This window comes from Platalea leucorodia (assembly GCF_965183815.1).
Source record: "Platalea leucorodia genome assembly, chromosome: 3".
Lineage (NCBI taxonomy): Eukaryota > Metazoa > Chordata > Aves > Pelecaniformes > Threskiornithidae > Platalea > Platalea leucorodia.
The window spans coordinates 98,689,199-98,713,246 of record NC_138825.1 but is presented as its reverse complement, the minus strand read 5'-3'; the positions used below and the strand labels follow the sequence as shown (position 1 = coordinate 98,713,246).

Genomic DNA, 24,048 nt, shown 5'->3' with positions numbered 1-24,048 from the left:
GTGATCACCTCTGCTTGAGGTGGATTTTAGATAAGATGATAGAGATGTGCTGATGCAGTTGGATATCTCCGCTAAACTGTTTTGCTCTGTTCCGATAAGAAAATAATAAAACAGGAACCTAAGTCATTTGTTGCCTCTTTCACAGACTGAATAATGAGAAACCTTAAAGATGTACAGTATCTCTTGTCCAGTTATTAGTCTTCCTTTCCCTCTCAGATTAGTTTGAAAGGATATGCTTGTTTGAGATCTCAGTTTCTTTTCTTAACAAATGATCATTTTGGCTATTTATCTTTTAATTTTGGAAAGTCATTTAGAGCTGCTACAGCTGTAATGGAAAAGTAGTAAATGGGGACAAGATAAAAATCTTGCCATATCAGATCCTACAGCATGTTTATTTCATACCAGTATTTGTTGGGATATGAGGCAATATTATGACATACCTAATTTAATTAAACTAATTCAACAACTGAAGAAATGAGTTTTGTAAGCTGGAAGACTCAGACTGAAAAAGAAAATGATGTTGAGAGCATGAACAGAATCATAGAATCGTTTAGGTTGGAAAAGAGCTTTAATATCATCAAGTCCAACTGTTAACCTAGCACTGCCAAGTCCACCGCTAAACCATGTCCCTAAGAACCACATCTACCCTTCTTTCAAATACCTCAACGGATGGGGACTCAACCACTTCCCTGGGCAGCCTCTTCCAGTACCCATCTACCCTTTTAGTGAAGAAATTTTTCCTAATATCCAATCTAAACCTCCCCTGGTGCAACTTGAAGCCATTTCTTTTCATCCTATTGCTTGTTACTTGGGAGAAGAGACCGACCCCCACCTCACTACAACCTCCTTTCAGGTAGCTGTAGAGAGTGATAAGGTCTCCCCTCAGCTTCCTCTTCTCCAGACTAAACAACTCAGCTCCCTCAGCTGCTCCTCATAAGATGTGCTCTACACCTTTCACCAGCTTCATTGCTCTTCTCTGGACACTCTCCAGCACCTCAGTGTCCTTCTTGTAGTGAGGGGCCCGAAACTGAGCACAGCATTCAAGGTGCAGCCCCACCAGTGCCGAGTACAAGGGCACTATCACTTCCCTAGTCCTCCTGGCCACACTATTCCTGATACAAGCCAGGATGCTGTTGGCCTTCTTGGCGACCTGGGCACACTGCTGGCTCATATTCAGCTGGCTTTCGACCATCACCCCTAGGTCCTTTACCGCTGGGTAGCTCTCCAGCCACTCTTCCCCAAGCCTGTAGCATTACATGAGGTTGTTGTGACCCAAGTGCAGGACCTGGCACTTAGTCTTGTTGAATCTCACACAGTTGGCCTCAGCCCATCGATCCAGCCTGGCCAGGTCCCTCTGTAGAGCCTTCCTACCCTCCAGCAGATCAACACTCCCGCCCAGCTTGTTGTTGCCTGCAAACATACCAAGGGTGCACTTGATTGAGATTTTATGGTAAACATAATGTGGGAGAAATTCTGGAAGTCACGGTTAACTGACATGCTTTTTTTCTTCAACAGGACTGTTTTAACTGCCGGATCACTTAATAATGAAAGATTTTGGTTGGTGGGTTACTTCTATGAGTACCTACTGATTGAAACAAATCAGTTTCAAAAGTATAAGAGAAAGGTACTTTATTTAAGGAATTGAAGAGAATGCTGTTGATACCTTTAGCTTTTTGTGATGGTCAGATCTCATTGCACCCACTCTCCTGTATCTCGCTGTGCTATAGCAGTCTCAGTACATGCCCTAAGGCTCCAGTAACCAGTGGGTAGGAGAAGTTTCATCTCTGTCCAGACTGAACCTGTCTGGGACTTCCTCCTCTGTCATTTGCTCCTTTGCCTTGTTTGTGAATCCTCCTCTCCTCACTGGTTCTCCATACATGAGACTTTTCATATTCTGTTGCTTCTGATTAACTACCCAATGGGAAAATGCTTTTGAATTATTGTGCGATGGGAGTACACTTGGTATGTGCACTTTTGCTGTGAGTGATGCCAAGCCACTGGCCTTTTGGGTTCAAGTGGAGGACACAGCTGTGTTCCAGGGAAACAATACATTCCTCCTCGGAGCTGTTAGAGTTATCCTTGGAAATAAGTGACCATGAAAAACTTAACTGTGTTTTTACCTGTACCTCTGGCTATTTTTCCTGGTGTTCAAAGTGTTTCAAATGCAAAATAAACAGTTCAAATTCATGTACTTTAGGCATTGTGTAAGGGAAGAATTTATTTTTTTTTGTAGCAACTGTTTCTAACAATTGGCTGTCTAGCAACAAGTGTCTCTTTCATTGTGGGTCCTGCAGATCCTACACTTCATGTGATAGTTAATCTAGTAATGCTAGAAATAATTTTCTAAACTTGGTACTGTACAAGTTACACAAAGAATTGAACCATGGTTTCTTGAACCAGGTAAAGCAAAATTTTGATTTCATGTACTTTTCTGGCATAACCTCTCACTATTTTAAAAATTGTAGAACAAGTTCTTTAATCTTAGATTTTGTGGTAGTATGATTTTTATGCAGCACCACTTTGTTTATATTTTTACAGTGACTTTTTGATGCAAAATTTGGATAGAACTTATACTTGATCATAGACTCATGCTCCAGAAATAAAGCTTTCAAACAAATTCCTCTTGAATTTTCTCTAATAGCTAGTTAGGTGTCATTGAAGGTGGCTGTGGCCATTGCATGTATAGTTGCTTTGACAGTTAGTTATTTTGCAGTGCTTTTAGTGTTCTGAATGACTGGACGGTAGTCTTGCGAAACTTGTAGGTATTCTTTTTTCATCACATTGCTGAAGACTGGTTAATTTCTGTCAGCAGTGATTTGTGTAGCAAGAGCTAACATTCTGCTTGAGCTTTGCTACTTACCACTGCTCTTAATGAAGTGGTGAGCACTGCTTTGGTAACAGCAATATTTGAGTAACAATTACATAAATGTTTCCCTCCTATCCAGAAGAAAACTTGAGATGCATTATTGTAAATGTGTTCAAAGCCCCTGACACTCTTTGCTTTTGTGTACAAAAAGTTTCTTACAGTAATTCACGGGTGTTCTATTGCAGTGTCATTGGCACTTGTTAGTGTCAGGGTCCACCATTGTTTTATCCTGTGTCTGTTACTCTTGTGCTCATGTGATGCTGATACGAAAAAAACCCTGTCATTACAGGAAAGTGTTTTAAAGTACTGGATTAGGGCATTTATAATTATATTCTTACTTTGAGCCACTGCAGCTCTTGTAGTTTATCCTGTATAGTATCAGATTCTTGTAATTACATGGCATAATAAAAATAAATTATACAGTGCAGCATAGCACTTCCTCCGTTAGTTTGCTGCTTTATTTGTTGCTAAATTTGAAAATTATTTTGACAACTGTGAAAAGAATGTGGATTGCTGTAGGTGCTGGTTGGCATGGTGTATATGTAGATGCACTGCATTGCTTGATAATAGTCCATTGTTTGGTGAGCAAGCTTTCCAATTATAACATACTTGCTGCTGTAAGACTGTTGCCTCCTTACTAAATGCACCTGATTTGGCCTGACTTTCCTTCTTTCTGGTTGTTTGGTCAGTGGGACATTGTGTATTAGACTGTTTTGTCATGGTTAGCGTGTAGATACTGTAAAGGCACCATGCTCTGCAAAGACATAGTGCCATCCATACCTGACCATTGTTTTCTTCTGGGCTGCTCTATGGGAGAATGAAGAAGGACTGTCATGTTTTTTTTAAAAACAAAACAAAACATTTTCATGCTCACCTGTAGTTCTTGTAAATTTGTGCAATTAAATAAATTGCATAAATAGGGTTGAAATTGTAGCAGAGCTCTTGCACGTGTATGGCTAGGATTTTCGCTGTTGATTGCTGAAACAGAAATGTCCCATTAATGTGTATAAGGAAGCATACTTACTGTTCTAGTAAGCATGAGTAGGTACTGGATTTATTTAGTGGCAGGTTGCTGGTATAGGGATCTAGAAAGTAATTCAAGCACTACAAACTCTAAATCTTACTTCTCCTTTAATTAATGCGTTCATTTAAAAAAAATAAATCCTGTCTAGTGTGTGGGAAGAGGATGATGAAGGAAGGAGCGGGAGAGAATGTATATCTTTTTTCTGTCTCAAAAAGCTTGAACAGCTTTGTGTGTGCCAAAACTGGTCTCCCAGACTTTCCTGCATGCCAAATTAAGCCAGGCACTACTGCAGTACTCTATTTTCCTTGTTTCTGTGATCGTACTTATTATAATTATCTCTCTCCACTCTAAGTATATGCTTATGCTAAACTTCCAAAGAAACGTTTTGCTGACTTTTTTTCCATTCTGTTGTGTAGTTAGTTATACATTCTTACTAGTTGAATCTCTGCTGCCATAGTTGCATTTCTGCTATATCGCAAAGAAGTGATCTAAAAAATGGGGAATCCCTTCTTGTAAAATGTAGGTGCCATCTTTGAATACAGTTCCTTAAGTTTTATGTAAACTTCTTCAAAATTGAAGTTTCTAGAAGGCTCTTGGCCCTTTTGAAGCCAGCTCAGAATTTTCATCTACTTGATTGAGGCCAGATTTGCATAAAAATTTCTGTAATTTTATTGAGTGTAATGATAGGTGAAAAATAATAGAGAGAAGGCCTTGCTGCTTAAAAATAGTTACTTGCTATGAAGTACCTGGTAGTTCCTCTATGAATGGAAGTATAGTCCTTCTCAGTTTTGGGTCTAGTATGGCAGGCTCCTGAGCTTTCTCAGCTCCATTGATATCAGTGGAAGCTGACCTCACATTTTTACATTTAAAGGTAAAGAAAGATGTGCACTCACAGTGCTGCTAACCAAGGTCGCCTGTTCTTGATTTCCCCCTCCCTCTGGTGTCCCAGCCCCTTGGGTTGGTTCAGGTTTAAACAAATTTTAGAAAGGAGTTGTTTTAGTTAACCCTGTTATACACACTGTGTAAAAGTGGCAGCACTCTGATGCTGATAGCAAAGTTAATATAAACTTAGCATGGGATTTCTTTTAAAAATAATCAGTTAGAGAATTGATTTTTAGATATGCAGTGGGCCATACTGAGCCATAAACAGATTTTTTTTTTAATTTTTTTTTTTTTTTTACAATTCTAAAATACCTTAAGCATTCTTTATAAAACACAACAGCCAAAAGAATTTGCTGGTTTCTTAGGTGTTTTACAATTTGTAGCTTATTTTCTTATGGTATTTTTCTTGTCTTTCTATAGGGCTGAAAGACACACAGGAGTCTTCATGGATATAGTTGATACATTTAACCATTTAATTCCTACTGAACACTTAGATGATGCCCTATTTCTAGGATCCAACCTGGAGAATGAAGTCTGTGAGGATTTTAGTACAAGTCAAAATGTCTTAGAGGATTCGCTGAAGAACATGCTCAGCGATAAGGATCCTATGCTAGGATCTGCAAGTGCCCAGTTCTGTTTGCCTGTTTTGGATAGCAATGATCCCAATTTCCAGATGCCTTGTTCAACAGGTAAATGTTACAATTTTTTAAGATTACAATTTAAAATACAGTTATACTCTAGTACCAACCCTTTTTCATAATGTAGACATAATAATTTGGGATTTCTGTCTCCTTCCTGCCCTTTTTGTTGCGCTGCTTACATGCCTGGCATGTAGACCACATGCAGTTCTTTTTAACTTCGTCGCATAACAATAGAGGAAGGCTCCTAATCTGGATCAGAAATAATTTAGGCTTTGTCTTGAGTACGTGTAAATTATTCCCAATTAAAGTTGTGATTTGTTTAGTGTAAGTACTGTACCTGATCAGTGAAGTTGCTAGTTGTCTTCAAAAAATGTAATAATTTTCAATTAGTAGTAGGAGCATGGGAGTTGTACAAATTACTGCTCTGACCTCAGGGTTATTATGTTAGTGCTAGGCCTTCTAGTACTGGGTTAATACTGGATTCTGGGTGTTTTGCTTTGGTTGGCTTCAAACAAAACCCTGGAATGATAATACAGTTCTTTTTTACTGTTTGGAAACACCTGATTTGGAACCAATTTAGAGCAAAGTTTTAAATAAAAATAATCTTAGGAGTTGTGGAGTAGTTTTGGAAGATTAAAAAAAAAAAAGTGATCCAATCCCTAAAATTATTTATATTGGTGAATAGTTGGAATAATTACACTGAGTTTGGTGTAAGAGACAGAAATATACTCTATACTTAGTAGTATTTTTTTATTTGACTGGAGGTTTAAATAAAAAAATCAGTTTTTTAGGTTCATTACTGAAAAGTGTTGTAGATTAATGCAGATAACTTTGATTATATCAACATTTTTTTTTTTCTAGTAACTTTTATGAACTGTTTCTGAAAATCTTGATAATTTCCTGATATAATATGTATTTTGTTTCTAATAACAAACTAAATTCTCACCTTCACTAAATTAAGTGGTATTACAATATGGAAAACTGTAAATCAAAGATGATATTGGCTGAGGCAATGAAAAAGTGAACTACAAAACCAAAACAAGATATTTGATCTTTTTACTACTTTAATAGAACATTATTTGAGGCCATCCTTAATGTTTTTGTTTATTCTTGCCATAGTCTGTATCCTTATACATTTTTGTCTGTAACCCACCAAACAAAATTGTCTCACTCTTAATGTCCGTAAGACTGTACAATGTACACAACTAAACCAAAATCCTCCTCTAATTTTTTTATTTCTTTCCAGTACAGCAGTGATGCAGACTCTTGTTTCACACTGCATCATGTGCATTCTCCACTAAACCTATACTATATAAAATTTTTGCATTACCTCATAGGGTACAGCTGGATACTTTGGAAGTTATGGGGAGACTTTTGGGGACTTTTTGGCACATATTTCTGCTAAAAGTGATCAGCAGTGCAATAATACTATTGATACTTAAATAATCACAATTTTTAAGGTTGCTGTCCATTGAAATAAGTGAGCTAACTCATTTACTTGGGGGCTACTATTTCAGGCTGTCTGCAGGCTAGGGGAATCAAAACTGATTTGATTTATGCTGAGTTCATGAATTTAATGTTTTTTGTTTTTTTTTTTGTTTTTTTTTTTTTAAATCTGAAAGCAAGAGCAGAGCCACATTTCAGTGAGTAAATTAAAACATACAATTTGGCATTAATGTAGTAGGTATCCAAAAGGACATGAAGTGTTCTTGCTGTAGCTTGTTCTTTGTAGGTCTTGATAAGAACTGTCCTTATTCTGAGATGGTAGGACCGCAGTATGTATTTACAGTTTTTTAGTTGAGAACAATTTTCAGTTTGAAGGAAAGTTTCTTTGTTGTCTTTCTTCCTTGAGTATTCATATAGCTCATGATTTATTTGATTTGTGTGAGACTGTTGGTGATCCAACACAGTTCATGTAGTCTGCCAGTAAGAATGCAGTTGTGCAAGATGATAGTACTCTTGGTAAGAATTACCCATACAAAGGCTGTTTTTTCCAGACAGTATGCATGAAAGCTTGTCTGTATACCAACATCAATATGTCTAAAAAAGAAAAAAGCCTAACTCTCCCCAGAAAACTTGGCTTACTTACCTCCTTAGAGCTACACCACCATTGGTGTGTCATACAGAATGATAGCTTGCTGTATTCTGATCCTTCCAGTTCTTCCCCCCCCGCCATGTAGGATCTCACTGTGAATTTATTCGGTAGTGCATTAAGCAGTATGGTAACAGAATGGTTGGTTGTTGGCTCTTCTCTTAACCTTTCACTAGGGTTAGAAGTGTACCTAGAAAAATGTATTTTAACTGAGGTTTTACTAGGTTTAGGTACATTTGTTGTTATCTATTTATGTTAAGCAGGGCAAGACCTAGGAAATACTGAAATGGTGGATGGTGGTGTTTCTTACACTCTTGATTTCATTCCTGAAGATTTTTTTTTTTTCCAGAGGCACAAATTTATTTACCACAATTTTAGACCTTCAAAAAGTATTTTGTATAACCCATGCCTAGGCCATGCAACGGTTTAAGAAAAAGAGTAAAAAGTTCATGGAAGTTAGTTCAGAGGGCCAGCAAGGGACAGATTTATCATGCCTGCTGCTCCATGAATAACTGGAACATACTCTGTTCCGTCCAGTTTTTAAAGTGATGAAGATCTCATGCTACAGCTTATTTGGTTGCTGTGAGCAAGCTGAAGAGATAAAGGTAAAAATAGTTGGACTGAGCAGGTGATTTGGCTAAAATGGTATTGGGTGTCACAGATAAAATGGAGGAGCAGAAGGCATGGCTCACTAATACTTCTCTGAAAGCCTGGTTTGAGCAGATTTCAAGAGTGTGTGTAAACCTATGCACAAAATAAGATAGTATCTTTATATGCCTTCAACCCAAAGAACTTGTACCGTGTTCTAAATATGAAATTTCTTATGTGAACATGAGTACGTATGAGTGGCAGAAGATTTGAGAAAGGCTTGTTTCAGGCCTGCTTACCCACATACCAGATTTCTGAGATTTGTGACAACATTTTCTCTGCTTTACTTCAGAAGTCAGGTCTTTCTGTCTAAAAACCCCTTCTCTCTTGCTCTTAAGTTGGTTTTGAGTATGGGTTTGTTTTCTGCTCTTTTTCTTGTTGTTGCATTGACATTAGTTCTTGTTGGGTTTTATTTACTGGCCTAATCCAAAGTTATTACTCATCAACGTTGCATTGGTCTTGCTCAGATTTAGGATTTATATTGCACATCATTCACCATGAACTAAGCTTTTTGTTAATACTAAGCTCTTTATGGTGAGTTACCAGTTGTCTGACTGTATGTGATGGATACTGGTAGCAATTGGTTGTATGTCCTTTAAACAGTTCAAGTACTTCTCTACAAGGCAAACACATAGATTTTTGTGAGTTGAAGTTTGGTTTCCACTCACTGCTTATCAGAGGCATCTACACAGAAAATGCAAGTTTTGTAAATTGGATTATAAATGCTTCCTTGGGGAGGATGGTAGCATAGAATCATAGAACCATAGAATGGTTTGGGTTGGAAGGGACCTCTAAAGGTCATCTAGTCCATCCCCCCTGCAATAAGCAGGGACATCTTCAACTAGATCAGGTTGCTCAGAGCCCCGTCCAACCTGACCTTGAATGTTTCCAGGGATAAGGCATCTACAACCACTCTGGGCAACCTCTTCCAGTGTTTCACCAGCCTCATTGTAAAAAAATTTCTTCCTTATATCTAGTCTGAATCTACCCTCCTTTAGTTTAAAACCATTACCCCTTGTCCTGTTGCAGCAGGCCTTGCTAAAAAGACTGTGCCCATCTTTCTTGTAGGCCCCCTTTAAGTATTAAAAGGCCTCAGTAAGGTCTTACTGGAGCCTTCTCTTCTCGAGGCTGAAAAACCCGAACTGTCTCAGCCTTTCTCCATAGGAAAGGTGCTTCATCCCTCTGATCGTTTTTGCGGGCTTCCTCTGGACCCAAAAGGTCCATGTCTTTCCTGTGCTGAGCATTTCATAGTCAGCAGTACTGGTGTATGCAAATGGCAAGGAGTGTGAGAATGGATGTCTGTTGCCTATCTATTGATGGGAAGAACTATATCAGTACCAGTAAAGCAGTCTCATGTTCATGTCTTGGCCTGAATCCAGTTTGTACTAGATCCAAATGGTTTCTTCAGGTAGATGATATTGTTGGTGTCTGTCTACTCGGTGAGCTTGCTTTGTAATTACCACCATGTAATAGAATGGGGTTGTCATGTTCAGCTTTGGTTGAACAGTTACATATTTGGAGAAGACAAGAAGATTCTTTCCAGGTGATTCTGGTAACGGCTTTGAGCAGGGGTAGAAGGAACTCTTTATGACTCTCTCACAAGCTGGAAAGGCTATGGGACAAATTAACAGATGTTATGCTGAAATACTTTGGGGATGTGTTTGTGGAGTGACTGCTAAACTGTAAAGATGTAGTTGGGTTGCTGGTTTTGTGGGGTTAGACTGAGCAGATTGCTGCTCTTATAGCACAGGAAGTTTTCTGTTATTTCAGTCAATTGTGGTACAACCTATTCACAGATCTTATTATTCACTGCAGCTCGTAGAAGCTTAAGAGTAATGGAGGCCATTTACTGTCCTGAAGTAGGTAATAGCAGAAAGATGTAGTGTCGATAGTGGAAGTTGATATAACTGCTCTCTTTGCCAGTTAAAGGACAGAATTTGACAAAATGAGGCTTTTGAGAAGTAAATGAAACCCAAGTTCTTGAAACAATCAGAAGTGTCCCATATCGTGTTTTAGGTGTGTCTGTGCTTCTGTTCATCAGTGTGGTCAGGTGGCTGTTCTTCCAAGAACTGAATGACTAACATAGGAGGGTAGATTATGTAGAACAGCTCTTGGGTGTCTTTAATGTTTGAGTGGTGTGGGTGGGTGTGGATGTGTACTTTTGGGGTTGCTTTTTTTTCCCCTTCTGAGCAATTCCTTGGTCAGATGTGGAAACTGTGAAGTTTACGATATGACGTAACTCTTGAGAACAACACCTTTTTTCAACTTTGCATGCTACCCTAGTGACAGGTTTTCTGTTTTGTTGTGTTATTTCTTGCTGGAAGACATGCTGGAAGCTTATCCACTAATTTTATAAGCTTGTGAGCATAGCAGGTCAGACTGGTCACATGCTAGTGAACTAAATAACCAGCATTCATGCTAAATTGGTATTTCTCAGCTGTCATGAATTCTGTAGCTTTTCAGGATGTCATTTACTGGGGCAGTTTGATTTATTATATGTGTCACAGAGGGAATGGAATTTGAATTGAGTATCATCTGGAGACATTTCTGGGTTTCATAATAAAATCAAACTTTTAACCAGTTTAGTTTATGGGTATGTTTATCAAATCAGGTATTTCTCATAAATGATGAGAAAGTCTGACCCTATAAGAGTGTACAAAGACTGTTGGGGACATCTTTTTAATTGCCCTTTTTTTCCTGTCCCTCTGGATTGCTGCTGAGAGAGTGTTTCCCCCAAGTGCAGTCTGTTCATTCTAGTTTTAGCCTGTGTTTTCATGAGTACTGTTGAAAGCAGCATTACCTCTGTTAAAACCTTGATCACCTACTGAATCTTTGGAGCCAAACCAATTGTTCTGACTACAAATACTTCTTTTCTTTAGGTACTGTCCTGTCTGGCTGTGTTAGCCAGTTCAGGTTCTTTTCACTAAAGTGAAATGTATGTGTATTTTTCCTCCTGCATATGAAGTAATTTTGAATGTAACCTCCAGATTGTAACCCAAAATTGGGTCTACAGTTGTTTCTCTCAGTTTCCTTACCTTGTTATGCCTTCCTTCCTCCAAGCTGTCCATGTGAACAGTTGCACAGTGTCTTGTGACCAAGGTAGTAACTTTCCTGTATAAAATTTAAATTTACTATATTGGTATTATATTGAGAACTTGGAGAATGTTTATTTTGCATACTTTTCTGTTTGTAGGCAACAAACTACCAGTTTTCCCCATTTTAGGTCCTTCTGAAGACTTTAGTTATTTATTCCTTTGGATCAGTTTTATGGATGGAGAGAAGTTGGATCTGTAATAGGATTTGCAAGGCAGTTTATGTATTTACAAATCACAGAGCTCATCTAAAGGCTCTCTTAGTAAAATAACTTAATTTGATTTAAAGTGCTTGGTTTGATGGTGTGTTTTTACTTTGTTGTTGGAGTTTGTGCTTTACTACTCTTTATTACCAAAGTAACAGGCTCCTGTGGCTAAAGAAACATAAATCGGTAGCCCTGTGATGTAATTCCATCTTTTTTAAAAATGAGGATTCAGTCCTCTGTCAAGATACATGCTGTATTAAGTTTATTAATCCTAATTGATTTTTTTAGGTTTTAATTCTAAAGACAGGAAAAATGCCTCTTTACAATTTAGAGATTAATGGAGAATGGGAGTAAATGTTTAGTTAATATTTCACATGGTACTTACTGTGATTCTTTTCTTGCACTTGGCAGTCAGTACAAGGTACTCACAGGCAAATTCTCAGTTAAACAGGTTACAGGCTTACAGAAAAACTTTCATAAAACAGTTGGAATTTGGTGTTTTCTTACGTAAGTTATATCATCAGTGACCTAATTTCTCTTGAAAATATTTTTTTTTTAACAAAGGGCATTTTTAATTCTGCTTCTTGAACATATGCATCACAAATGTTAATAGGAAAAAGGTTTTCATATAAAATATACCATCTTCATTTACAGTCTTGAGAGTGATATTTTTTCAGTATCAATATATACGTTTCATTGCTTTACTAGAGTTTATTAGCTCTTCTTAAGGCTTACCTAGACGTGTTATTTACTGCTTTAGACTGTTACTGTTCTTTTCATTGAAGTGTAATGTTAGGTTTTTATGTTATCATCCGCATATAACATAGTAGAAATTTTAAAATATTCAACTATTTCCATATCATTTGTGATGCTTGTAGAATTAAAATATGGAATCCACCAGGGACTTGCTCAGTCCTGCTGTTGGCGTGATTCAGGTAGACGTAGCATTTACAACAACGCAAACCAGCAATAGTGGAGTTCTGTTCCAGGGCTAACATCTACAGAAAATAAATTTATTTCTACACTTGAGATTTACCTTGACCAGTGTATCGAAAACCTGAATATTTCTGTCTAATTTTGACTGAAGATAATCAAGGGAAGACTAATGTTAATAAAAATAAAGATTTATAAATTTCAAAGATTTTGATGATGCTTTTAGGGGTATTTTCTTCTCCTTGCCTCTTCTTCCCCCACCAAGTAGTGCTTGTTTTCCTCAATTTTACATTGCTGAAGAGTTAAACTGTCACACTTTTGTTTTAATGTGTGGAAAATTTTACTTTAAATTTGCAAGTAAACTATTTTTACGGTATGTTATTCTATTATTGTATAACATATATAAAAATGAGTCAGTAGCACAGCACAATAGTTTGGAAATATAAATATTTTACAAATAATGGAGAGACTCGAAATACTAAGTTGAAGGCCAGTGGTGTCTCTTCCAGTATGAATATGCTTAACGTGATTCATATTTTCCTTATTTTCAGCTTGTTCAGTTGTACACTGTTGTACAACTTTTCTATTCAGATATGTTTTTCCTTTATTTTTTTCCTTTTCTTCTATCTTTTATCCTTCTGTCTTAATTTCTGTTTATTACTGAGATAATCGTTAGATATTTATTACTAAGATCCTCTATATGTCTTTTCTTTTTAGTTCTGTCTGGTTTTGCTTTTGTTCGTTTACTTTTCCCAGTGCTGTTTCTCTACCTCCACTCCCCTTTCATAATTTAATTTCCTTGTCTCCTCTGTATCTGTTACTATTCTCTGTCACTTTTTCTCTTCCCAGCAGGGTCTGTGTCGAATACTCCTCATCTGGGGGCCTCATGGGGCTGTACTAGCCGAGTTATAGCTCAGGTGGTTTGAAATTAGCAAGATTCTGTGCTTCAAATTCCTCTGTAAAATTAAAGCTACAGCACAGAGTCTTGTAAGTATGAAAATACTTTAATTCTAATATTTCAAACTGTCTGTTAATAGTAGACTGAATGTGTCCCTTTTGTTATTAATAAAGGAGGGTGTGTAAATTCAGTAACTTGATCAAGAACATTGTAGAGCCTGATGCTCTAATGACAGCGCTGAAATCTGCTGCAGAGCTGTTTCAGAAGTTGTCCAAGTAGTTTTTATTTGTCATGTTGTCTTCAGTAGCTTAGTAGTTTAGTTCTACACTGAAGAAACAGAAGAGGATCTGAAAGGAGTCTCCTTTGTCACAGTCTGGTCCTGAATACCGGTTCCACGTTTTGTAGGAACGCTCTTTAATGAGAACGCTAATGTCAAAGTGCAGAGCTGTTGGGAGGACGTAGTCTTTGAGAACACAAGAATGGGCAGCTGGAGTTAGGGTGAGGGTCCATCTTGGTCAGTTTTCCATCTTGGACAATGGCCAGTATTAGATATTTAGGGGAAAACAAAGTCTTAACAGGGCAGTTACAATGTCGTCTTTTTGCCAGTGTGTCCTTTTTCCCAGTATGTAGCTTATAGCAAATAAGTGATTAAGGAACATTTGGATGAGTGGAGTAAGACCAGCATTATCGCTCCCCTGCAGCTTGTGTGTTATATCTGTGTATCGTAAAGGTGGCTCTGTGGATTGGAAAGCGAAAGCCGCCAGTAATTTCTGGAAACACACTTTTCCTGTAAACTGATGTATACAATTCAGTAACTAAAAATTATGGTTAAAATAAAATGAGTAACAATAAATTGTCAGCTCAAGAAACTCCTAGCTTTCAGCTCCTGACAGCCATCTAGTTACGGAGGTCCAGAGTGCAGATTACCTGGTGCCAAGGTCAGCCTTCCTTAAGAGGATGTTTAAAATCTTTCTAATATTTGAACTTGAAAATTGACAGGTTGTTTGGGTTGTGGTTTGTTTTTTTTTTAATTCTTCATGACAGGTGATTGTGGATTGAATTACAGTCTTGATAGACTTCTTTATTCATCACTGTTTGGCTTTAGTAGTGTTTTACAGCTTTCAATTTTTGTTATTTTAAAAGTATGCTCATTATCATAGTGCCTTCACAAGAGCATTATTTTTTTTAAGTTGCAATAACATCAGCCTTGAAAAGGAGCAGGAATTGACACATTTTCTGAGACAGTCTAAAAATTCTAACAATTTTTAATTTCTATTAACTTCTTGCTTATTTTGATTTCTAAGATAAATTTATTAATTTACATCAGTTTTAAGTAAGCAATTGTTAGAAATTTTTAGATACCTTATTTCTGTCATGTGAGTTAGTTTATCTTAAAAATGCTTCTAGGTAGGTGCCCGAATAGGCATACTTGGTTGTTTGGAGTCTGTGTTGTATTTGTCAGACCCTCCTACATGTTTTGTAAAATCACTTGGGTGTTTGGCTTGATCTCACAAATTTCGCATCCCACAGGGACCAGGATTCATTAATCACACGTAGGATCTTTGGGATAGGAGAGGCTACCATTGCAGAACCAGACTTAGAGAAAGTGAGGAGAATGGCTGGTACAGTGGCCTGACTGGCTCTTAGGAAACCTATTTTCAGGAGCAACCTCTGGGATCCTTCTCAGGTTAGTGGAGGATAGGAATTCGACAAAGACAATGTTCCCTGACTCTCCTGGGAGACTAGTGCATGCTGCACTCAGTGCTCTTCCAAAAAGGGGCTGCAGATGCAAATACGTGATGTGGGTGGGACTTAGAGTTTTAAACTTGTATCCTATGAGAAAACTGTGATTTTTAAACTCTTTGCACTTCTGGATCAGCTCTTTCTGCTGTTTACCTTTCTTCACTTTTTCTTAGGTGGGAAGGGACAGTGAGGGACAGCTGATCCTCTAAGACTGGGGACCTTCCTGTGGCAAAAAAAACAATAAAAATGTGAGTCCACCAAAAAGCTATAAGGACTATCTACAGAAATTTTGAACTTTGGGCGATAGCTTCTTCTACACTGAAACTGCCTCACATGGGAATTTTCTGTCTTGCCTTTTTTCATTTTTTTTCCCCCCTTTTTGTTTTTTAGATGGCCAATTTATTTATTTTTCCCTGTCTCATCCCTTGTCTTGCTTAGCATTACAGCTGCAACATTTTTTGATTCTTTTAAGTTTTAGGCTCTTTCTTGTTTGTTTTGTTTTTTTCCAGTTATTGGTCTTGATGATATTATGGATGAAGAAGGAGTTAAAGAGGGTGGTAATGACACCATTGATGAAGATGAGCTTGTTTTACCTAACAGGAATTTGAGGAGCCGTTGTGAAGAAACATCAGTCACATCACCAAGAAAATCACCACGTTTAATGGCACAAGGTGATCATTCAATAGATTGTGTTTTTGCACGTTTGAAGTCAGCTGAATTTTTATAATCCCACATCCTCAACATTTATAAACTTAAAGTAAAGCTTTGCTATTTGGTTGTGTGAATTCAAGTACAGACACTTATTTTTTTATAAACTGGACCTAGAAGTCAGCATCCATAGGGTACTACTCAATTTTAATTCCTCTTTGTTAGATATTTGATGTCTTCCTTATGGCCTGTGGTCCTTAAACTAATTTTTGAGGTTTTGATCCTTTTACCTGCATCAGATTAGCACTGTGATTCTTCACCAACAAAAACATGCTGTATTTGCAAACGGCATTGGAATACTAGGTTAGCATGGCTCCTTATTTCCAATTAAAATTTTAATTCTATTTGTTTTTATTTGTGTATTTTCTTTTTATTTTAAATTAGGTTATACTAATTGCAGGCATAAAGTCTTTCATCAAAATATCTCAATATGCTTAATAAGTATTTTAATCAAATATTTAGATTCCGTGTGGTAGCTAATTGATTATGGTTAGGGTTTTTCTAACTTGTTGAACTGGTGGAGTTATTGACAGCTCTGCTTTTTCCCCCCTATAGAGTAGACTGAGTTAAAAAGATAAAATTACTTAATAGGGAAGTCAGAATTTAAATAAGAGCCTGTGGTACAAAGCTGTTGAATATGCTTTTTAAAAAGGCACTGGAATGGTTTTTTGCTTAGAAAATGGAAGAAAAGTCACCAAGTGAGAATGTGACTGCATCTCAGGTTCATATAATGTGTTCTCTAAAAGCTTTGTAAACTTCACAGCTATACTTCTTCTAATCACAGTATAACTTAGTTGTGCAATTTTTACTTGAGGTAGAAAAAGTTGAGTGGTAGAAAAGTAGAGAGTGGTTTTTGATACTCTTATCATCACTTCTGTTTTCTGTATACTATTCAGATGTTCATAGCCATTAGAATAATGAGATTTTTACATCCAAACCGTGGCAGTGTAAAATGGAAATGCAAGTAATTTATAACTTTTTAAAGTAGAGACCGGGGGGGGGGGGAGGGAACTTAGTAAAGAACTAAATTTTAAGTTTTCTTTGTGTCAGTAAGCTAAATCAGTTCTATTTTAGGTAAGTCTTGTGTTTGCAAAGAGGAGGACGCAGTATACCTAAGACGTTTTCTTTTTACCTTCCTAGAACAGGTACGGAGTTTGCGACAGAGCACGCTAGCCAAGCGTTCGACTGTCGCACCTCTTGCTAGTACCAAGAAATCATCTGTAAAAAGTGGATCTGCTTCAAAAACGGGACAGAAACAAGAGAGAAGTCCAGCTAAAGAGACAGATGTCGCTGCACCCTTGAAAACAGAACAGCCTAAAGAAGTTAGGCGTAGTACAAGACGATCAGGACAGACAGAAGGAACGGCAGTGGCAGTAACAGCATCCCAAAGTAACACAAAATGTCTTCCTGGTCCTGAAGGGGTGAATGAAATAAAGTCTGAAACCCTTGAGCAGGCAAAAGTTGAGGAAACATCCCAAGAGTTAAGTTATGCTAATTCAGCAGGAGCCTGTTCTCCTTCTCCCGGAGAAACAAAGGAAATAACAGAGGTTGCAACGAAGACTGAATCTGGGAATGTTGAGTCAGTTTGTTCAGTATCTGCAGATACTGAAATTACTGTGGTTAAAAAAGAAGCAAATGATGTGATCGATTCAATGGGCTCTGAAACTTCTTCAGAAGAAAAGACTGAAAATAAAACAGAGGAATTGGAGAAGAAAACAGAAGAGCGTGATCAAAGTGGGGTAACTGGAAAAGCTAATAATCCATCTAGCGTCTGCGTGAATCCAAGTGAAATTTGTGAGACCTTTTCAAATTTGTCCGGCTCGGTAGAAGAGGGGGTCGATTGTGGTTTAGGTTCCCACAGTGTGGAAGTTCCTGGTGAAAATACATTGTCAGTAAAGGAATGTGTAACAGAACCTGTAGATGATGACAAGGGAGTGGAGAAAACTGTAACATCATCTGAGAAACTATTGGACAGTACAGAGTTTGATAATAAAGACTTGAAAAGTGAAGAGTTCACTTCTGCTGACCCAGGAAATAGCATTTTAAATAGCACTGCTCTTGACCAAACAAGCCAAAATGTACAGCAGCAGGTCAGCAGTACTGAAGTAGAAGGCCCTGAGGCATCAACGTTTCAGGATGATGATAAACAAATTAGCATTTCATCAAAATGTGAAAAGAACGTTAGGCCCCGGCATAGTAAATCTATAGTACAGAATAAGCAAAATCTGACTGCAGGTACTCGACAGAAATCAGGTACAGTGCAACAAGAAATAACACGTTCAAGAACAAGAGCTGGTCTTACTGTTTCAGGTCTTCACAGTCCATCTTCAGCAAGTCTGAAGCGGAATGCAGATGAGCAAGAGAGTCATCAGCATCCAAATAATCCAGTTAAAATTAGGAAGAAACAATCTGATCTGGGTTTGAAAGCAAAGAGCTGTGTTTCAGGGGTGACCGTAAAAAAGCAGACCAATACAATGCTGAAGAAAATACCCCGAGTTCAGGCTTCTGGGCAAGTACAGAAGTCATCAATTCAAAGAGCAAGTGAGAAATCTCCTACTCATCAAAGCTGTTCTAAAGACACCCACCACTCCGTGCATCCATTATCAGGGCATGTTTCAAATCTTGGTCAGAAGCAAGCCCAGGGTCAGAAACATCAGGTTGCAGCTGTGCTAAAAACAAATAGCTCCACAAAGGAAGAGGCAGAGACAAAAGATCCCCCTATTGTAGAACATCTGAAGGAGGATGATAAAGAAAAAAACAAAACAAAAAGAATTGATAAGAATCTTCAGCCTCGCCAGAGAAGAAGTAGCAAAAGTCTTTCACTTGATGAACCTCCGTTGTTCATTCCAGATAACATTTCAACTGTTAAACGGGAAGGCTTGGAACATACCTCTGCTACTGAAAGCAAACATGTTTGGGTGCCTAACAAGCAGTGTGGCTTTTGCAAAAAGCCACATGGCAACAGGTGTGTGTGGCTTTGTGTCTGAGGAATTTATTGTTGGTCTCAGAAGATAATTTTTTTGCTCTCTTACCGAATGTTTCATGGTGCTGGTGCCAAAACAAAAATGCATAGCCTTATAATGGAAGCCTGTCTGTTACACTGTCAATTAGTTTCCTTTGCACTCATACACTTCTTTTTTTGTCTTTTAAGTAGAGCATTAGAAACTAGTTTGGCCAAAAAATTTTACTAGAAATGTTTTATTATATGAATACATTTTTGAGGAATGTGTAATTCTGCTGTGCGGTTAAAATATGTACTTTAAACTTGACTTTTTTTTTGTAGGAAAGAAATAAGACTAAGATGTCTGTGTTTCAGGTTGTAATTTCCTTCTTTCCAGAGACCTCTTAAGTTGAAGGATCACCATCAACCAAAAAAATCAAATAGTTGTTTGCATGTGACTTTTATGTGGTAGAAGTGTGATTCTAATACCTAGAGATTCAGAGGTTCTTTCAATTTGTATAATCATTGCTGTGAGGCTTTCATGCAACAGGAGTAACGAGGAGGGGGAGGTTTTGTTGTTTTTTTTTTTAAAATCCTTTTGTTGTTAGGACTCTCCCTTTACCATTTGTGCCTCTGTAATAGTGTTTAATTTTATGCAGTTTGCATTTCCTTAGTTTTTATCATCTCATGTGTTACCACAGTGGTACATGGGTAGCCTGTATTTCAATGAATTCTTTAAATTCAGAAAAGCTGCTTCATGATATGATATGCAAAATATGTATATTGGGGGTTTAAACTGCTTGATATCTGTTAAAAATTCAGCTTTGAATTGAACTGTTCCTGTTTTCGATGTATTTTTTGCTAACATTTTAAATATTCTATGGGTTTTCTTGTTCTGAATGTTTTGTTAGAGTTCAGAAAGTCTTGATTTTTAATACTAAATGGATCTAACCAATACTGGGAAGATACAGCAGTGAGGCAGAACTGAATCTGCTTATTTTAGTTTATAAAGTCAAAGTAATGCTACAGAAGATACACATACTATGCATTGATATAAGATTAAATGCAACAAACCAATTTTGCAGCGCCAGCTCTTACTGCTGCTAGAAGAATAGTATAGTGTATGGATGACTAGCTGAGGTCAGATTGAGAGCCCATGAGTTGCCACAGATGGTGATTATGGGTATTCTCAACTGTGTGATGTCAGTCTTGTTAATTTTTTTTTTTTTTTTTTTAAAATATGTCTGTGTTACAAAACTGTTGACACAGCCGGCAGTTTCAGTGAGAAAAGATCAGATTTGCTAAAGGTAGAAAGATACTTGGTACATAAACACAGAATTTTTGTATATAGAATGTGACTGAGACGCACTAGTGGAGTGAGGAAGCATGCAGTATTGAGCCCCATGCTTAATAGAAAACTTAAGACTCTCAGTCCAGCACTTTTTATCATCACTATTCTAAAAAATGAAGTTTTAATTTGTTCAAATGACTTCTATTTTGTAGTTGTATGCTACAAAACATTTCAGATGTGCTTGATCTCATTAAGATACAAGAGAAAGCAAAACTTGTATCTCAAGTGCCTTGGCATTTTTGTACTTGTTTAATTATTGGTTCAAGAACAAGAAAATGTTTTCAGTACAGTGCAAAAGAAAAAAAAAAAGCTTGACATGATAAATTTCACTTTTATCACTTGGAAAAACGTTAAAACTATCAAAATTGACTACAGTGATAAGGTTTTTTTAATTCACTTTTTGGATTGCTTTTCAAGGAATTTTTGTTTCCTTTTGTAATACCTTAGCTGGCCAGCCTGTTTCCTTCCCTCCCCCCCTCCCCGTTCATTGGGTAGGAGAAAAGGAGAAAATGTGAGACACAAATATTGTCAAATGACAGTAAGTTCAACAAATGTCAAAGGCAGAGCTAAGATTTGAAACCATATTTGTGTTTATATCCTGCTCTATGGTTATTTAAACTTTGGAAATTTTATCAATGCTGCGGTAGAAATTACTTCTAGAAAAAGAAGTTGAACTGAAGTTGCAGCCCTGAGTTGGGAAATGATGTGCATAAGAGCTTTGCAGTATGTCATGTTAATGAAACATATTTAGAATTCAGGCTGCAAAATAGTCGTCACTTGAACCTTTTTGTATTCCCTACAATAAATGCAAAGCCACTAACTTGTCAATAATGTAATACTAAGCTTGGAAAATTGGTTCAGATCGAAGATAATTCATGGAGATTGTTTCATCAGCCTTGTTTGTGTACAGAATCCCCAAAGAGGGATGCTTACGTAGGCCTTGCATAGCCCCAGAGTAATCTTGCTGCGCCTGCTAGAAGAACAGTAAAAGAAGGGTGGTACTTGTATGTTGTTTTATTTCAGAATCAGCACTTGACAAATGGATTCAATTTATATCTTCAGGAATAAATGCAATAATTTGCTGACCACGTGCAAGGTCAAAGTATGCTTACCTTGCACTGCAGATACAACACATTTGGCTGGAAAAGGAGGAATCCTTTTTTTACAAACATGTGATTTGCATGATCAAAAAAAGTTTACCGAGTTATAATGTGTCTTGCTTTATAAAAGGTGTGCCTGTTTGTTTTTTTTTTTCTGTTAATCGATCGTCATGCTTTGGCACCTGAGCTTTGAACAGTGACTATTCATGCTGTGTTTTCCACTTGTCTTGATGCTTCTAAGCTGGAACTAACATACTGTTTTGTATTTTACATCTCCCTTACCCAGAGAGTGGGTGGTCAATGCTGGGCTTTAGGACTAATTGTTTCAGTCTGTTTATCTGATTGATTGTGTTAATTCCCATTCAGAGATTTACCTTTGCAACATAACTAAAAAATAATTGTCCTTTCGTATGAAAACTAAACTCTATGTTTCTGGGCAAGTCAGATAATTATGATGTAACTTTTTGTACTTAGTAATTTTCAGCATATCTGAAAGGTTTTTTTCAGTGCAGAGTTTGAATTATTGTTGTTACTCATCATAGTGTTGCTTTCAACTTGTGTAACTTTGCCATTGTGTTCCCATATTGCTGTCGGAGGTTTTCTCATCGGCTAATAACATAAATTGTAGACATAAATTTTCATTCATCTAGCTGTAGATGAAACGTGTGTATATGTGTGGATGTGCATATCACATAGAAAAGTGCTACAGACTGAAGTTACTACCTCAACTTCTTAATGAGTTCAAGTGATGTTAAAAATACTAAGCTTTGTCACAAACAATAGTTATTTTTCCTGAAGACAGATTGAAGATCTTTAAAGATAGTTGAAGGAAAAATAATATTTAATTTCTTGGCATAGAACTAGATGAAGATGGTAGCTCTGCAGACATTGAGAAATCTGCTAATGTAAGATTTCTTCTTCTATGCATCATATGCATCCTTCTGATGTAAGGGCTGATATTATAAATTTCTCCAGTGTTCACTGTAGATGTTCAAGTTCTCTGCAGGCTGGAGGGCTGAACTCATTCCTTTCTTTTACAGATAGACATAAACCTAACTGATGTTTTGCAGATTGTCTCCTTTATCTTCACTCTGTCTTCTTTAATGAAAGAAGTTCCACCAATTTCTGGTTAATAATTCATAGTACATAACTTGAAACGTTCTAAGCAAGTTTTCTAGAAAGCATTATATCACAAGGGAAGTTTGTAGCTTTAATTTGTTGCTGGTAACTTCCTCTTTTGATTTCTACAATTCTAATAAGGTTTTTTTAATAGGCTGTGGGAGTGTGGGTATTCTCTTTTGTTGTGTTGTGGGTTTTTTCCTGTTTTTTTTATTTTTTTTTTTGTTGTTGTTCGTTTTGTTGTTGCTTGAGATTCGGTCATGCAGTTTGTGTGATCAGACACAAACTGGCCTTCTCAGATCTCACAGAAAAATTTAAGTGATGCAGGACCAGAGTTTTACTTAGGGTCTTCTTTTTCACCACATTTCAACTCTGCTTTAATATAGAGGAAAAATTAGTACTATTGTAAAGGCAATGAATTGGAAAGTGCAGGAGTTGATTTAGCAAAGATATAGTATTTCTGATCTCTTGCATACACATAGTCAATAAAAAGTTTCTGCACAACTGTAGTACAGAAAATTACTTTGGCTGATGGATGAAGTTTAAAAAAAAATAATCTGAAAACTGTTTTTTCCTCTAGTAAAGGTTATTATTAGGATGTTTGTTTTTTGAAAATAGTGCTAATACTTCAGTAAACTATTTTGGAACCAGGTGATCATATAATTTGCACTGCCAATATAAAAGAGAATGGTTGAGGAAGGAGATTAAGACTCCAAACTTAGAACTACCCTTAAGTTACATGTGCATATTTTTTTAAGGGCGGATGCATATACAGCAAATGAATCATTGTTGTCACAACATTCTTCACAAGAAACAGTAATTAGAATAATTATGATGCCCGAGTGCTAGTACATGTTCATTGAATAGTATGAGCATGTTAATCTGCAGATTATGCAAGATGTCATCAGTTTACAGTCATGGATGATGCTTTTAAGTTTTCTGTCTCTGTTACTGCTTTCTTCCACTGTGAAAAGCCTTGCAATGTTAAAAGCTATCATCCATGTCCACCCACAGGTGTAGAAAAACTGCATGACAGTATAAACAAAATAGCATTGTAATGTATAATTAAAGAATGGAAGGATTCCAGTGTGGTTTATATTTACAGCTGTATCATTTTATTAGTAGTTTTTATATGGATTATATTACTACGCTGCAGTATTGGTAGGATTATTATTAATTACCAGTACCATTAGGGAATCAGGCAAATGGATAGCATGAATAAAATAATGTTTTATAAAGTATGTGTATATATATGCAGTTTATAGAACGTACAGTCCTGATCGTGCAACATGTGGGTAGAATCCACTGGTAATGGAGCTTTTCTTAATGATTTTTTAACAGATTTGTGATTAATGTTAGGAGATGTATTGTACCCATTTTTTTCAGAGTTTTGGGAAGTTCAGTGATTTTGGTTTTCCTGTTTTGTTGTTGGGCATGTTTCATTCATTCACCTTTAGTTCAGAGAGCATAGGGTTGCGTATCTCCCTGCTTGCTTCCTTTTTGGAGAGGTTCATGTAACATGAAAAACAAAGAAAACTATGCCTTTAAGGAAAAAAGAAACTTTTATATAATATAAGCTGGGTTATTGAAATTTAATACTTAGGAAACCTTTGCAGTGTCCTTTTCCTGTGCTGCAAATTCCACGTAAAGACATCTGCTGATAGTGTTCCTTTGAAGATAGGTTGTTCTTGTTTCTTAGAAGATCAAAACCTGAAAAATCATGTCACCTGTGTTAAACTTGTACAAAAAGCAAACAAGAGAAACTGCTCATGTATATGTGCTCTGACAAGGCAGTGCAAATGGG

At 36.9% G+C, this 24,048-nt stretch overlaps 1 protein-coding gene across 8 annotated transcripts in view; it reads left to right on the top strand.

The window, feature by feature from the left end:
* PHF3 (PHD finger protein 3) overlaps positions 1-24,048 on the top strand; it is a 52,929-nt gene that overhangs the window by 5,666 nt on the left and 23,215 nt on the right. For 2 of the 8 annotated variants that reach the window (XM_082305307.1, XM_082305309.1), the window contains exons 2-3: positions 15,535-15,696; positions 16,874-18,698. In XM_082305307.1, coding sequence (XP_082161433.1) covers positions 15,555-15,696; positions 16,874-18,698 — 1,967 coding nt within the window. In that variant the 5' untranslated portion in view covers positions 15,535-15,554. Of the gene's footprint in view, positions 1-1,515; positions 1,625-5,192; positions 5,462-14,125; positions 14,221-14,812; positions 14,970-15,198; positions 15,274-15,534; positions 15,697-16,873; positions 18,699-24,048 lie in introns of those variants that run through there. The other 6 variants (XM_082305305.1, XM_082305308.1, XM_082305312.1 and 3 more) reach the window with 6 other exon arrangements.